This window comes from Agrilus planipennis, unplaced genomic scaffold (genome assembly GCF_000699045.2).
Source record: "Agrilus planipennis isolate EAB-ADULT unplaced genomic scaffold, Apla_2.0 scaffold89, whole genome shotgun sequence".
In the NCBI taxonomy this organism is placed as follows: domain Eukaryota; kingdom Metazoa; phylum Arthropoda; class Insecta; order Coleoptera; family Buprestidae; genus Agrilus; species Agrilus planipennis.
In genome coordinates, this window is record NW_020439079.1 from 624859 (window position 1) to 639335 (window position 14477).

Below are 14477 nucleotides of genomic sequence, written 5' to 3' on the forward strand. Positions count from 1 at the left end.
GTAGTGCGAGTCGAAAACAAGCGTTAAAGCCTTTAATATGTCTTCAAATATAAATAAACATCTCGTTGATATTTTCAGTAGTAAATGGTACCAATAACAGCACATTTGTGCAATGCAATTGTAGTGGATAAAATGGTCAATTTTTCCGTGCAGTACTGTACGGATTACACGCTCCTCAACGGTTAAGAGTTTGGCCGAGAGTTGTCTCCTTTCTTTTCTGGCATAGTGCTGTACTTTTCTACTTTGCGCCGGTCAAACTGAAGGTCACACCGCTACAGAAACTAAACTAAGTATATCTACTAGTGTTTGGTATACTATTTAAACCGTTGTCATTATGGAAAGAAACCCAAGCTGTTGAACTCTACTTAACCCTGACCTTATAGATTTCTAAGCTTACTGAATGATGTAGTAAAAACTGCATTTAAATCTGCCGAAGCGCTTAGATAAAAATTGTGTATGTTGATCATTGATTAAAAAAGACGGAGTAGAAAAACTGAATAGATATCATACATATTTTACGTCCAAATCAACAGTATTTCTTTCAAATATACCTTTTAATAAGTTCTATCAGTACGGACAATTTGTTTTAGTGTGATGACAGTGTCTAGCCCTGTGATCTGGATTATCGTCACAACAAATTCGGTGTTCTGGTGGATCACAGCAGCATTTCTTCTTTCTCTTCGGTTTCGGTGGAGTCGCGCAACAGTAAGTTGGTGGTTCACACAATTCTGCTCTCCAACAGGCCATATCACAAGGGTTTACAATAAGGCAAAAAGTTTCCCCTGTTGCTATTCCTTTTGTAGCTCTATACGGTAACTGGATTCCACAAAGAAGATAATCTACAATGTCCTAAAAATCAGAAACGTGGAAAATAGTTGTTACGATATATTTGAAATGGAAGATGCAAATGATAGTATGAAACTTTTACTCCTTCCAGCACTGAATATAAAAAATTCAAAGTTAATAGTAGGTAGATATTGTATCCTATTTCTTGTAAGCTTTCACAATCGGTTAGTGATATCCGGATCAGATCTGATTCACTTCACTGATTCTACTTCGAAAATTTTGAATGGCTGGCTACGGATCTCAGTTGGATCAGTAAAATCCCCGGCATCGTGAAGCGAAGAACCGTTGCAACGAATGTTTCTTACATTGCCGGTTCTCTTGGAAGTAAGAAACTAAAGATTCGGGATCCATCTACTGGGTTCGACATAATTGCAATTCTATATTTGAACCCCGAATAAATAATTGACAATAGCTTGTGACGTTTCTTAGTTCCTCATTATTTTTTCCGGGTTTCAGCAGATCTAAGTCGATCTCAATCCTATTAAGTGTAGACACAGCTGCATATATAATCTGGCTACAACATTCACTAGGATTCAAGAACAGATTTTTGATTGGAATATTTGAAATGATCCTGAGCCGGTAATCCGTCTCTCCGAAAAAATCGGAATTTCCCATTACTGCAATTGATATTAAATTAAACAGGTTGAGTTGCCTGATCCTTTGCTTAACTGTAAACTTTTCATCATATTCAGGAGATGACATTTTCAGTTTCTTTTCGTTCATGATCAGGATCAAGGACAGTAAATGGGGCTGAAACTGAACCGTTCTACAACACATTTAGTACTTTTTTTAAAATAGAAAATTTTTAAAAACTTTTCAAATACATAAAGACAGAAAAGAATTTCATATGATTGAGATATAACGATTTTTGTGAAAGCAATTAATTACACATACAGTAGAACCTCTTTACACCGAACCTAGATAAGTTGAGAACCTCTAAAACTCGAAAAAATGTTTTGTCCCTTTCCCTTCAAACTCCAAAACCTCCATTACTCGAAATCTCAACCCTCTATTAGTCGAAATAATCAGTGAGTCCTTGCAAGTCATTTCGGTACATGTTTCCCCTCTATAGGTTACTCGAAAAATTAAATTGGACTTCTGTATCTCCAACAAAGCAATGTTTTATTTTACAAACTTTACAACTCGATAATTTGAAGCTTATAAACTAAGTTATCGAATTTAAGGATTTGCCGACAATGTAAGTACATCAAATCTTAACCTCAACAAGTCGAATCAAAATCCGTCAAAATTCTTCGTAAGTCGAAAACTCTATAACTCGAATTTTTTGGCGTCTCCTTGATGTTGGGGTTATAGAGGTTCTACTCTACTTCAATAACTACCTACTTAGGAATCGTTCAAGTATTAGTTAACGCAGTCTTTAACGATTTTTGACCCTCTAACCCCTGTGGCGCAGTGTAATGTTTGACTTTACACCTCCCTCTCCTTAACTTAAATATGGCCATATTTACCTGAAAATGTCGCGCAAAATACTGGAAAAATATCATTATTTTTAATTTAATAAAAAGATAATGTTATGTAACACGCTTTTTAACCTCCTCCCCCTATCTGTAGTGCATCATAACATTTTACAAAACCTTTCTTTCCCCCGAAGTGAGTTAGGTGTCTAGTACATGAAAGGCCTAGCGTTTCATTCTTATTTATGTAGTTAGAGTACTGAAGTCTGTAGCATTTATGAGGAACATAACGACTTTGAAGATGCATGAGGCCTCCTTGAGATTCTTGTGCCCCCCCCCCTCAGTTAGTCATTACATTGGTTAATATATAACGAAAAAGATTACGATATTTGTTGAGTGGTATCACCAAAAATGCATACTTACAAATTAGTCTATATTACATTCCTAATATCTGCCTTAATGTTATTATGCATCAAGTGTAACTTCAAAAACAAGTGTGTGTATGCAATAAGATCTATTTTTGATACGTACCTCACAGCAATCATAGCAAACGCTAAAGGGTGAAAATAATATATACAGAGGAGCGCTGATGAATGCAATTGGAAAAGCGACTGTTATCAAAATGAAGAACCAACATATGGCATAGGATGTTTTAGGATCCAAATAACAGTAACACATCTTAAAAGAGAGAAGTGATCTTAGATATACTGTAGATGGAACTTTTAATAAAATCTTTATTGTGTTATTACATACTTAAGAGACTGTCCATGCACAATATGGCTCTGTAAGTGGAGAAGAAGTCTGCTGAAAGGCTTCTTATCTAAAATATGATTAAAAGCCCACGTTGAAGTAGGCAGGAGGTCATAAAATAAAAATGGCTACTATAGAACCATATGGTAGATAGTCTCAATGTATATATAAATTTAAAAAAATTATACAACATTCTAACGTCATAAAATTTATGGTTAAATTTTAATTTGTTCAATAGATAATTCACATGAAAAACCCTCTTAATTTTTTAATCTATGTATACAGGGTGAGTCATAACTATTGAGCAGGTTATTTGGACCAAAATATGAAGTTTGGACTAACCATGCCTTAATAAAATACTGCAGTGAGAAAAGATGCAGGGTGTTAAAGGTGACATATTATTTTGGTAAAGGTCTAGATAATGGTGGGGGGATCGAAATAGGAGGTCTCCCCCACCACTGTACCATAAAAAGTTCGTGGCGGTCTCACCCCCATTAAAAGTTATGGGGGTTCAAAGTTAATAAATATGCCAATTTTTATACATTTCTAGGCATGTAAATATTTATATAGTCATTCTTAAACAATATTCAAAGGTAAAACCAATGAAAAATACATAAAAATATTGAGNTCGCCATATTTTTGCAGCGTATCATTAACAAGACGTCTTTATTTTGCGACTCAATAAACTTTAATGTCTTCTATTTTTCTTCAAGTTAAATTATAGAATCTCACCAAAGAATCTCGCATTCCATATGACATACGATGAGATATTAAGAAACATATATGCACCAGCCCCTTGTTACACTTCACTACACAATTCGGCTACTTTAGACACATAACACGACTATCTTTTATCACAATTACAAAATCTTTATGTGGGTCCATTAATATAAAGAACATTTCTCGAATGCATCAGAAACCTCCTTGGAATAAACAATCTCCGCCACGAACTTTTTATGGTACAGTGGTGGGGGAGACCTCCTCTTTCGATCCCAGCCATCATCTTGACATTTACCATTATTTTTATTTTTTTATTAATTATTAAAAATAATGTAAATGGCAGTAATTGTTAATATTTTGTTCATATTTTATTTTATTACGAATTACTAAAACGAAGAAACATAATAAACACTTTTTACTATTTATAGGCACCACATATCTATCTCGCTTTTTTTTCGAAATCGTGAACATGGATGTCGCATAAAGACTATTAACAATAAGAAGATATGCACAAATATCGCTTCGTTGTTCTTACCTTTCCTTAAGATGCTATGATACACCTACAAGAATAAGTTTTGAATATTGGAAAGTTCCATATGTCTACGTATTTCTTTAAAATGTTCGTTTGATAATGACCACTTTAGTGAAGAAAAAGTTTCGATAATTCAGTAAGTCCATATCAGCTGATAAAGTTATCCTTCGTTTAGTTTAAATTACTTACTTCATATAAATAGAGTCAACAGTACTAATGAATCAAATAAAAAAGTTGATTAAGCAAATGGCTAAAAACATCATAAAGTGACATTTAAAAAACTATAAATAAGTGCTTAAAAAAATGAATGGTTGAATAAATATTTACTGTGCGATGTAAATGAATTTAAAAGTTACTCAAAAACTATTGTATATCTCGGCAAATGTTTCAAAAAAACCATTTCCGTTTTCATTACCACCAGTGGTAAAAGTGGAGTTTACGACTTCCCCCACATTAATATTGAATTGCTGCCAAAATAACGTAAATGTTCCAAGTGCGTAGAGTAGTCATCATGCCATTTTGATTATCAGATAAAAAGAAAATCATTACTATGACAACACTTCTCATAAAATAATTCGAAGTGGTGTGTATTCTGTCGAAACTGCCAGACGCGGATCGCGATTTCGATCTTTTTGGATCTCATCAGCGCGGCGCAGCCAGCTTCGACAAAACACAGACCAACTTTTACCTGCTGTCTTAACAGTGCGTTTTAGAATATACTACATATTTGTACGACGACGACGCGCTGATGAGATCCAAAAAGATCGAAATCGCGATCCGCGTCTGCCAGTTTCGACAGAATACAGACCACTTCGAATTATTTTATTCGATTAAGCTAACGTGCTTATCACGTTGAGGTTGGCTACGCCGGGATTCGTTTTCAGCAAGTAGATATCCACACAAGTGGACCTTGTTGGAGCATACGTAATCCTAAAATGTAGCATCGTACTACAGATGGCGTTTACTTCGCTATTTGTAGTATTTTCTACTTACTTCTCCTGTTTATCTATAGCTATCATATATACTCTTATTACCCTAACCACATCTTTTAAAAAAATAATGTTGGCAGCACTTTGAAATCGAAATCAATATAAGACACAGTGTCGTACATACAACTTTGTATAAATGATGAGTGGGTTGACCCTCCAGTCAACATTCTAGAACAAACTCCCAGAACAGGAATACAAAGTAGTAAACTCTGTTTAGTCTCCTTCTGGGAATAGTGAGAATGAGTAAGTGGTGATGAAGAAGATAAAGATGAGACAGACGAAATAAAGACAGTAAAGAAGTGCGAAATTATCTGTGGTATACTACTGTGGCTAATCTTAGGCATCTAAGATGTGAGATAAGTCAGGACGGAAGGAGTAGTAGTAGAGGATAGCTTTCAATAAAAAGAAGTCATTTCTTGCGCGAACGGTTAATTTAGAAATCCGGAAAATTTGTTAAAGGTGTATGTTTGGAGCGTGGCGCTTGATGGGAGCGAAACATCGTCTGCGGGCGTGACGGAAAAGAAAAGGGTAGCAGCGTTCGAAATGTGGTGTTATCGGCCAATAATGAGGATCGTGGATAGAAAAGGTTAGAAATGAAGAAGTATTCGGTAGAATAGAAGAACAGAGGACTCTATGGAAGTCAATAAGAAGTAGGCGAGATAGGTTGGTAGGACACCTTCTCAGGCATGATGATCTAGTCAGAGACGTACTAGAAGCAGAAACAAGAGTTAAGAGGAGTAGTGATAGACCTAGATTAGATTACTATTAGCAAATAGTTAAAGATGTGGGATGTTCTAGTCTTAAGGAAATGCTAGGAAAGAGTGGAGATGCGTGTCCAACCTGACTTAGGACCTTCGACGATATCTCGGCCGAAGTCGCCAATAAACAAATAACTAAACTCTCTTAAGTACTATCATTTTTATTAAATTTAAAATGTTACAATTTTTAAAGCTAATAAGTGAAGTCAGTAACAGTGTTGTACTTCAGAAATATTTTCACAATCGGATTGTTTATCTACCGCAGTGTTACCTTGATCACAACACCTTTCAATTTTAACATTTATCGGTTGACAACAAACCATCCGGTCTGCGGAAAAAAGGGGAAATTGTATGCCAAACAGTAGTATGTCTGACAAATCCTGAAAGAGAAAAATTGTATGTCCACTTGTAACCATAAATTAATTAATTATACATGCAAATTAGAAATTGCTCCGAATTTACGTAGAAATGCAGTGTTATTCTATAATTAACTTATTGACTCATTTTATTACGTTTATTATATCTTATTTTTCAAAAAATCATCAAAAGTTAAAGTACAACTACAGGGAAATTAAATGGACAGAGAATTCTAATTGGTTGTTTAATGGATAATAAAAAAACATAATTTTGGTTGATGAAAATGGTCATTAACAGAGTTATTATACGGAATACAAACGAACTATGAGCTACCAACTGATAGACTTTCTTTTTTTTTCTTTTGGTTTTAAGAAGTTTATTTTATCATATAATGAAAAAAGTAAACATTTCTTAAAATTTAGTGATTTTATGATATTTTCGGTTCACCTTCTAAATAAGTACAAGTATCATACCGCACAAATGTCCAAGCAAACTGCAAATGGAGAGCAAATGATGTAGAAAGGTGCTGCAACTATAGCAATTGGGAATGAGAGAAGGAGGATAATAAACCAAACCAAACACCATACAAAGCCGCACTAAAAGTTATTAAATTAATTACATGTAAGACAAAGAGAAAGTGATTAAAAACATCAATAAATACAGCGGCGATTCAAGTGATGTACCGAGCAAGAGCCCCCGCGGACCACGAACCTGTTATTTCTATCATCAGGAAATGACCGCTTTATTGTACATAATCAAGAAGACTACAGTTCGTTGCGCAGTAAGACAGTGCGCATCGGATTTGACGCGTAGGCGTTGTACTGATAATATCGAAATTGATGCGCGGTGGCTCATTGCGCAGCGGACTCTCGTCTCTTCTATCTTTTATTAGTCATAACGATTTTCAGACCCATTTACTTCGGGTATAAGTATTTGCTCTATTTTTAGTCTTCTTGGGCGAGATCTTTGTCGCTAACGTACGTAGTGCGCGAGGGCTCTAAAATATGAAAATTAACTCTAACGTGTAATTTTGTTCTAAAATGTTTGTGTGGACACACTCGTGCGCCATCGATGACACGTCACCACCTAATAAATAATAAGATGGACGAATGATTAAGTTGACGTAAAATACAATAATTATAAGCTTTTACCTCAGAGCAGCACATATTCTAAAAATTCCTGCCGCAATAAATTTATTTCTTAATTCGTTCCCTGGAAAATAGTCCGTTTGTACTTAGCTTATGGATGTATATTGTATAAGGGATAATGTATTTTCCATTGTTTTTTTCAATAAATTTCATTAATTTAAGAAATAAAATACAAAATTTCTAACACGAATCTAATCAAACTGACAAATCTTCTGACATATTTTGGTTAGAAAAATTATCATCTTGTTGTTTTCCAACATAAGGACACATTCCTAGATATATCAAAGGCATTTGATAAAGTCTGGCTTGAGGGTCTTTTCCACAAACTTGTAACGGTCTAAATCAATTCAAGAATTACGAAGATCATTCTGTCCTTCTTGGCTGGCCGCTTATTTCCCGTGCTGAGCACAGCACACGCCGCCGGGACTCTAACGGATTCCTCGCTCTCCGCGCGGCTGCGCATTATATCCATCTAATAGAGCCGCAGCTGCTGCATCTCACCACGCGATATACCGTCTATCCCCTCCACGCGGCCTTAACGCTTTGTCGTGACAGAAAAAATCGTAATACCCCGTCTATATAGAAGTTTCACTTCAAATTAATTTGGAACAGTTATGAAGATACCGAAGGAAAAAATTGAAAAATCATCCCAGAAAATATAAGAGACCACGTGTTACACCAATTTCCCATTTAGCTTGAAAGTGGGAGATTGTTTGGCGCAATGTGGAGTGTAGTTGTAGTGCTTGGTAAAATCCGAGTAACAGCACATCCAACGAGTTGGGTTAAATTCATCGCTTGAATAAAGAAAATACAATTTATACTTTAAATTATTTATTATTCGTTTGCCAATATTAGTAACAGCATTTTCTATTACAACAAGATGGATCCCCACACACCATACTTTCCGAGCAATACATCGGAAATTGTACACCAAAAAGTAAAACTTCGACAAAATCCTAAAAATAAAATACACTTTATCGAATAACGCGTTCGTTAGATACACTTTTAAGGCGCCTTTTGAGTAAAAGTTAATCCACAATAGACATTAAACTTTGAAGTTTCGGAATTAAAATTAAACTTTATTTGCACCTCATGGAAAGACGTGCTATTCTGTTCAGAATGAAGATATACAATATTACGAGAAACATAACCTTAAATTTTAGGTGTTAAAATTGTTCCCAAAAATACACATCATCAACTAAATTAATTGTAAATTTACAGCAACTGTTAAGAATTATTATTCTTCTTTTTGCGATCAATAATTAACAGTTTTTTGAGAAATATAAGCAAAAAAGGGTAGTATTCTAACCTCACTTTCTATTTTGAGACAACTTTATACAGATAAATAAGGTTTTGATAGTAGAGTGGACTATGATTTTGATCCCTAATTCCTTATGTTTAAAGTGTAATGTCTATTCAGGATGGATCTTTATAGTTTATATCGCGTGAGGTACACAAACGACACCAAATAATAAATTCATTTCATAATCTCTTTTTGGTTCATAATTTGGTCTGCATCCTTTGGTAATGTTGATGCAACTACTAAACCAGCTGTAGTTATACTTTTCTGCTCTTTCATACGAATATTGTTTGTCTTACCTCGCAAACTTCAAAACAAGGTGCAAAAATGGAAAATATAATATACAGGGGCATACACAGAAAAGCAATTGGGAATGCAACAGTAATTAAAAGTAGAAACCAAAAAATGCACCAGTGGACTTTAAATCCCATCTACTGAAACAGATCAGAAGGCAGTTGACGTTAATTAAAAAATATCTACAATAACTTTGATTTACCTGATGTATCAGAAAGTTTTATAGGCGAATTTTATTACGTAAAACCCATTATTTGCTTATTTAAAAGTACTTGTAAAAAACTGAAACGTATTGTATAAAAAATATTAAATAGGTCTCATATGAAACTTGACATTATGTCATTATTATTTAACTTATGGAAATACGTCATTGAATTTTACAATTGTAAAAAAAATAGAAAATTGAAAATTGGCTTCGTTCATAGAAGTGATAAATGTATATTTTTCAGTAATGCTTTTACTCAAAAAACAACAAAAAATGATTATTAATGTAAAAATGACCTCTTACGTCTTCTATAATACCTGTAATTTTCTGTAGTATATGAATATAAATATCCGAAAATATTTTTTAATTAAATAATTAATTCCCCGCTTCGATGTTAAATTTGGAATTAAAGAGGCATTTAAACAGTCATTTTTTAACCTAATAAAAAAAAATAATTTCGCGTCCCTAGCATTGCTTTACAGCCTTTGTCCTTGACGTGCCACAAAAAACAACATATCTTGCTTATGTTCGAACGCATTCTTTCATCATCATAAAAGCAGGTCGTATACTGATTATTAAAAGACTGAAATAAACAAAAAAGTAGAATAATATATTACGAAGCAGGTAAAAGAAAATTTATTATACAAAGTATACCTATTATATATATATATATATATGTAGNTGTAGATTTTCTTTCTTCACGACGCCCTACTTCAATTTTACTTAGTACTTGTATTCTTAGCAACGTCAGTTCTTTCAACAAAGCTGCACAGGGTTTTCTTTTTTCTAAAATAATTTTAATTTGTAATTTTACCTGAGCTAATCTTCGCATTTTCCTAAAACTAGAACATCCCACATCTTTAACTATTTGTGAACAGTAATCTAATCTAGGTCTACCTCCTCCCGTTTCCGCCTCTAATATGTCTCTGACTAGACCTTCATGCCTGAGAAGGTGTCCTACTAACCTATCTCGCCTATTTCTTATAGACTTCCATAGAGTCCTCTCTTTCTAATATCTCTTCATTTTTAACCTTCTCTATCCACGATATCCTCATCATTTGCCTGTAATACCATAGTTCGAACGCTTCTAATCTTTTTTTTCCGCAGCTTCCACCGATCTTTTGTACCCGCATAGCACCGCGCTCTAAACAAATACCTTTAACAATATTTTTCGAATTTCTAAAGTAACCGTTCACTAGCATAAAAGTGACCCCTTTTTATTGATGGCGACCCTGCGCTATCCTTTGCTTTATATCCCTACTACTCCTTCCATCTTGACTTATCTGACTTCCTAAAATCAGCTACTTCTTCTAATTTTTCTTCTCCTATCTTCTATATTCGCTCTTTCCCTACTTTTCTTCCCCTGCATGCCAGTATTTTTGTTTTACTTTTATTAATTTTCATACACTACTGTCTTGTCAACATCGCTTCCATTTTATTTAAAGCTATCTCTAACACCTCCCTGCTAGATGCTATTACTATTATATCGTCTGCTAATCTAAGCATACTAATCTTTTGCCCATGTATATCTATCGCTACAGTTGTACTGTTTTTAATGATGATCGCGTCTTCGATGTATAGATTAAAAGGTAGCATTGTCAGTGTGCATCTCTGTTTGACTCCCTTCCTAATATTTACTTCTCTATGTTACAGCCCCAGCTCTATAACTGCCTGCTGCTCTTTATACTAAGCATCACTCTTCTATTTCTATAACTCATCTTTACCTTTTTAAGTATATTTAACATCTCGTCCCATTTAACATTGTCAAAACTTTTTCTAAATCTACAAATCCTATGTAGGCACTCTTTCCTTTTTCTGTCGTTTTCTCTATTGTTACCCGTAAAGCTAAACCTTCCGCGTTCCTCTATTTTTTCTAAACTCAAATTGGTCTTTCCGATCATAATAAATTTATAATGCAGCGCCTTAGAGCTTTAGAACGAAAAACTTACAATTTCCCCACAGGATGAGATATTCGACGCAGTTTTCGTGCTGGTGCTTATTTCCGAACAGGATTCGTCGTCAAAACAGACGGGATCTTCGTTCATCATCTTCATTGCACAAAACTGAGGGAAATTGAGCCCTTCTAAAAGAATCCACCTGCATTCCTATTAAAAGCAAACGTCCTGTGTCACACCTTACTTTGTCTACGGTAGATGTATAGAGAAATGATTTTTACAAAAAATTTTCAGTTCATCTTAAGAATAATTCCCGTTTAATGGGATGATATTACTCGACACTTCAACAGGATCATAAAAATTTTACATTGGACGGAATTTAAAGCCCACCCTTAATGATCTAATATTCTATTTGGGAGTTTTTGTACTAAATATGATATTAAATGCATAAAATAAAATTACTGAAAAATACATTCAAGGGTCTAATAAAATAATACTCCTCCCAGTGATCTGTCCGTTGTATTTATTTTGAAACGTTTAAAATTTCGGCTGCAGAATATCTATGAACACTATATCCAAACTGATGCGTCCTGATTTGGGTCTGGAGTTGCTATACATCCAGGATCGAAGAAGGAAGGACCTCTGAAGATCGCCACTCGTGCTAGCGAAACGCCAGGACGCAATTGACCGCGAAAGTCTTTATCGATTCGTCATTATATCTAGATTTAAAATATTAAACTCTCTTTGGTGCAAGGATCACAAAATTGATCCTTGTCTTTACTTGATGTAGTTTTTGATAATTGGGACATTTCCAATAAAAGGTTCTTCGAAAATGCTGTCTTGCGGCGGTATCAAAGACATCCGGATAGGTACCCGAACAGCTCCGCTAAATAGTAACCTTTCGCATTGATGCGAAAGCTTTTATCAATTTCCGAAAACAAGTTTTTAGTAAAAGCTGTCTTGGGACGATATCCAAGACATCCGGATAACAACCATTCGCAAGGATGCCAACATAATCCTTAATCTTTTGACGGAGTGATTAAACTAATAAAGTTACCATAGGAAAAGACAGCACAAAGACTTTGGTTTAATAGTCAGCATAGCCGTTGCCTACTTTATTCCATGGTCTCTGGTTATGTTGGCAGCATTGCAATATATTTAAAGCTAACTTCGCGGAAGGTGTCAATTGCACTTTTATCCCTTATTTATATAAACGTACTGTTAAACTAGGATAGAAAGGATGTAGACACGTTGCAAACACGTATGCGATTCCAGAAATAATGGCTATCACGTACGAAAATATAATCATAATTAGGCACCACAGCACTGCATTTATACCATTTCTCATTTGAAATTACCTGAAAGTAATTTAAGTACATTAATAGGAGCGTGGTGCAATTAAAATTTAACTAAATGTATAATTTTTTGGTCACCTCCCATTATTTTTTATTGTTATCAGTACCTACAGACACACTATTTTGATAAGAACTAAAAATTAATTATACCTTAATAGTTTATCATATTTTATTTGGATTTTATAGTTCCGAAGTGTCGATAAATTCTACTTAACACTGAATAAATACATAATATATTAATGTAAATGAAAAAACTTCATTGAATTTTGACGTCAACATTGGCATGTCAAAAAATAGAAAATTGATATTTCTAAAGAAATTACTGTTCTGGATTAAAAATTTCACACTGAAGTCGAGCTTTGTTTCACCTATTTGATGACCCTCTAGGTTTTATTTCAAATGGAAGGCAAACAGTTTATGCTATGGGTTTAATCTTAGTCAGGTTTAAGAAAATCTTGTCATACCTATACGGTTTTAAAGTTAGCATTTTTGCTTAATATCGCAACTAATTACTTTTGAATTTATTATTACAATATTAATTAACTTTTCAATTAAAATTCAGAAATTATCTCGGAAATTTTTCACGAAAATACTCCAATATTCAATAGCTTTCTCAAATGTTTTTTCATCGATACTTTAGACATTCAAGAGAGGAGCTGTTCTGATGACGACTTTTAAAGCAAATATTTCGTGGTTGAAGGGCAAAAATTAAAAGATCATTTAAAATTCATTATCGAATTTTAGGAGATCTAGTATTTAAAAAAAATACGATCACTGGAGTCCTAAAGTGAAAAACAAAGTTGAGTAGTATACTTACCACTACACCGGAGGATTTTCGAAAACTTTCATCGCTTCTGCATGTAAGCCGTTCTTTCATTGACTGTACATTTTTTGATATTTTTTTAAAACTACCAAAGGGATGAATACACAGGGATAAATATTAGCATCCTAAATTTGTAAATGATTTATTAACAGTAGCAAGGAGGAGTACAGAGATAGGTTTAAATAAAATAGAAGCAGTATTGACATGAAAATTAATAAAAATGAAACAAAAATTGTGGTATGCAAGGAATGTAAAAGTAGGGTTAGAATTAATACAAAAATAGGAGACGAAGAGCTAGAAGAGGTCCCTGATTTTTCGATATTTGGGGTGTCAGATAATTCGAGATAGAAAGAGTTATAAAACAAAGAGTTAGAAATATTAACATGTGATGTTAGGTTAGGTTAGATTAGATTAGAAATCAGGAGGTATTAGGAAGAATAGGATAGCAGAGGGGGTTGTAGAAGTCGATAAGAAATAGCCGAAGTTAGGCAGGCACATTTTCAGACACGAAGGGTTAGTTAGGGTTAGAAGAGAGACATTTTAGAAGCAGAAACAGGAGTCAAGAGAGGTAGATTAGTTTACTGCTCGCAAATAGTTGGAGATGTAGGGTGCTCCAGCTTTCGAGAAATGTAAGGATTGATTCAAGATAGGAAGAAGTCGAATTGTGTCTAATTAATCTTCGGGCTAAAGACTTGATGATGAATGTGGCATATTTTGCAATTTATTTCGAAAAGAAACAACCGTATTTTTGTATTATTTATTTATAAATATAATGCATACTGTAGATGACAATTTTATTATAAATAATGTACGTATAGGTATTTATGTATAACAAATCATTTTTATGTAAATAAATATTTACTGTCATAAACCATTAGTTTTTCCTTATTATTAATAGAAGTAATATTCACAGGTACGTTATGTTGACATTTCATATTCCCAGTAATAAATGAACACAATTGAGTTACTTACAGTTAGTGACGAATTTATAAAAGTTTAATCTAAAGTGCACAGTGCTCAACAAAAAAGTTAAAGAATTTATACTTTTCCTAAAAATCTTCGAGCTCTTTTTATAAGTTAGAATATGCTT

General features: G+C 33.9%; 1 protein-coding gene and 2 long non-coding RNA genes across 7 annotated transcripts; all 3 read right to left on the reverse strand.

Annotated features, from left to right (window-relative positions):
• Positions 1–216: 216 nt before the first annotated feature.
• LOC108734600 lies at positions 217–4815 on the reverse strand. Its single transcript, XR_001937408.2, has 3 exons — positions 4267–4815; positions 2793–2939; positions 217–849 (listed from the first exon to the last, which is right to left on the reverse strand). It is a non-coding gene; the product is annotated as an uncharacterized LOC108734600 (long non-coding RNA).
• Positions 4816–6155: 1340 nt separating this feature from the next.
• LOC108734599 lies at positions 6156–9947 on the reverse strand. Of its 4 annotated transcripts, none has more exons than XR_003231655.1 (5): positions 9632–9947; positions 9312–9391; positions 7519–9249; positions 6841–6963; positions 6156–6390 (listed from the first exon to the last, which is right to left on the reverse strand). It is a non-coding gene; the product is annotated as an uncharacterized LOC108734599 (long non-coding RNA). The 4 variants fall into 4 exon arrangements; XR_001937407.2 differs by lacking the exon at positions 9632–9947 and having other exon boundaries at positions 7519–8471; positions 9115–9249; positions 9312–9484; XR_001937406.1 differs by lacking the exon at positions 9632–9947 and having other exon boundaries at positions 9312–9484.
• Positions 9948–9986: 39 nt separating this feature from the next.
• Positions 9987–14168, reverse strand: LOC108734598. 2 transcript variants are annotated; one of them, XM_018466227.2, is made up of 3 exons: positions 12429–12708; positions 11264–11419; positions 9987–10100 (listed from the first exon to the last, which is right to left on the reverse strand). In XM_018466227.2, the coding sequence occupies exons 1-3, from the start codon at positions 12555–12557 to the stop codon at positions 10071–10073; spliced, it is 315 nt and encodes a 104-aa protein (XP_018321729.1). In that variant the 5' UTR covers positions 12558–12708; the 3' UTR covers positions 9987–10070. The 2 variants fall into 2 exon arrangements, 1 of the variants encoding a protein (XP_018321729.1); XR_001937405.2 differs by lacking the exon at positions 9987–10100 and adding an exon at positions 12715–14168 and having other exon boundaries at positions 11264–11458; positions 12429–12567.
• Positions 14169–14477: the final 309 nt, after the last annotated feature.

Coding starts and splice junctions, on each gene's coding strand:
- LOC108734598 (XM_018466227.2), bottom strand. CDS start 12,557: ATGAGAAATGGTATAAATGCAGTGCTGTGGTGCCTAATTATGATTATA. Junction 11,420..12,428: donor CTTTCTATCCTAGTTTAACA/GTACGTTTATAT, acceptor TGCTTTTAATAG/GAATGCAGGTGGATTCTTTT. Junction 10,101..11,263: donor TCTCATCCTGTGGGGAAATT/GTAAGTTTTTCG, acceptor AAATTATTTTAG/AAAAAAGAAAACCCTGTGCA.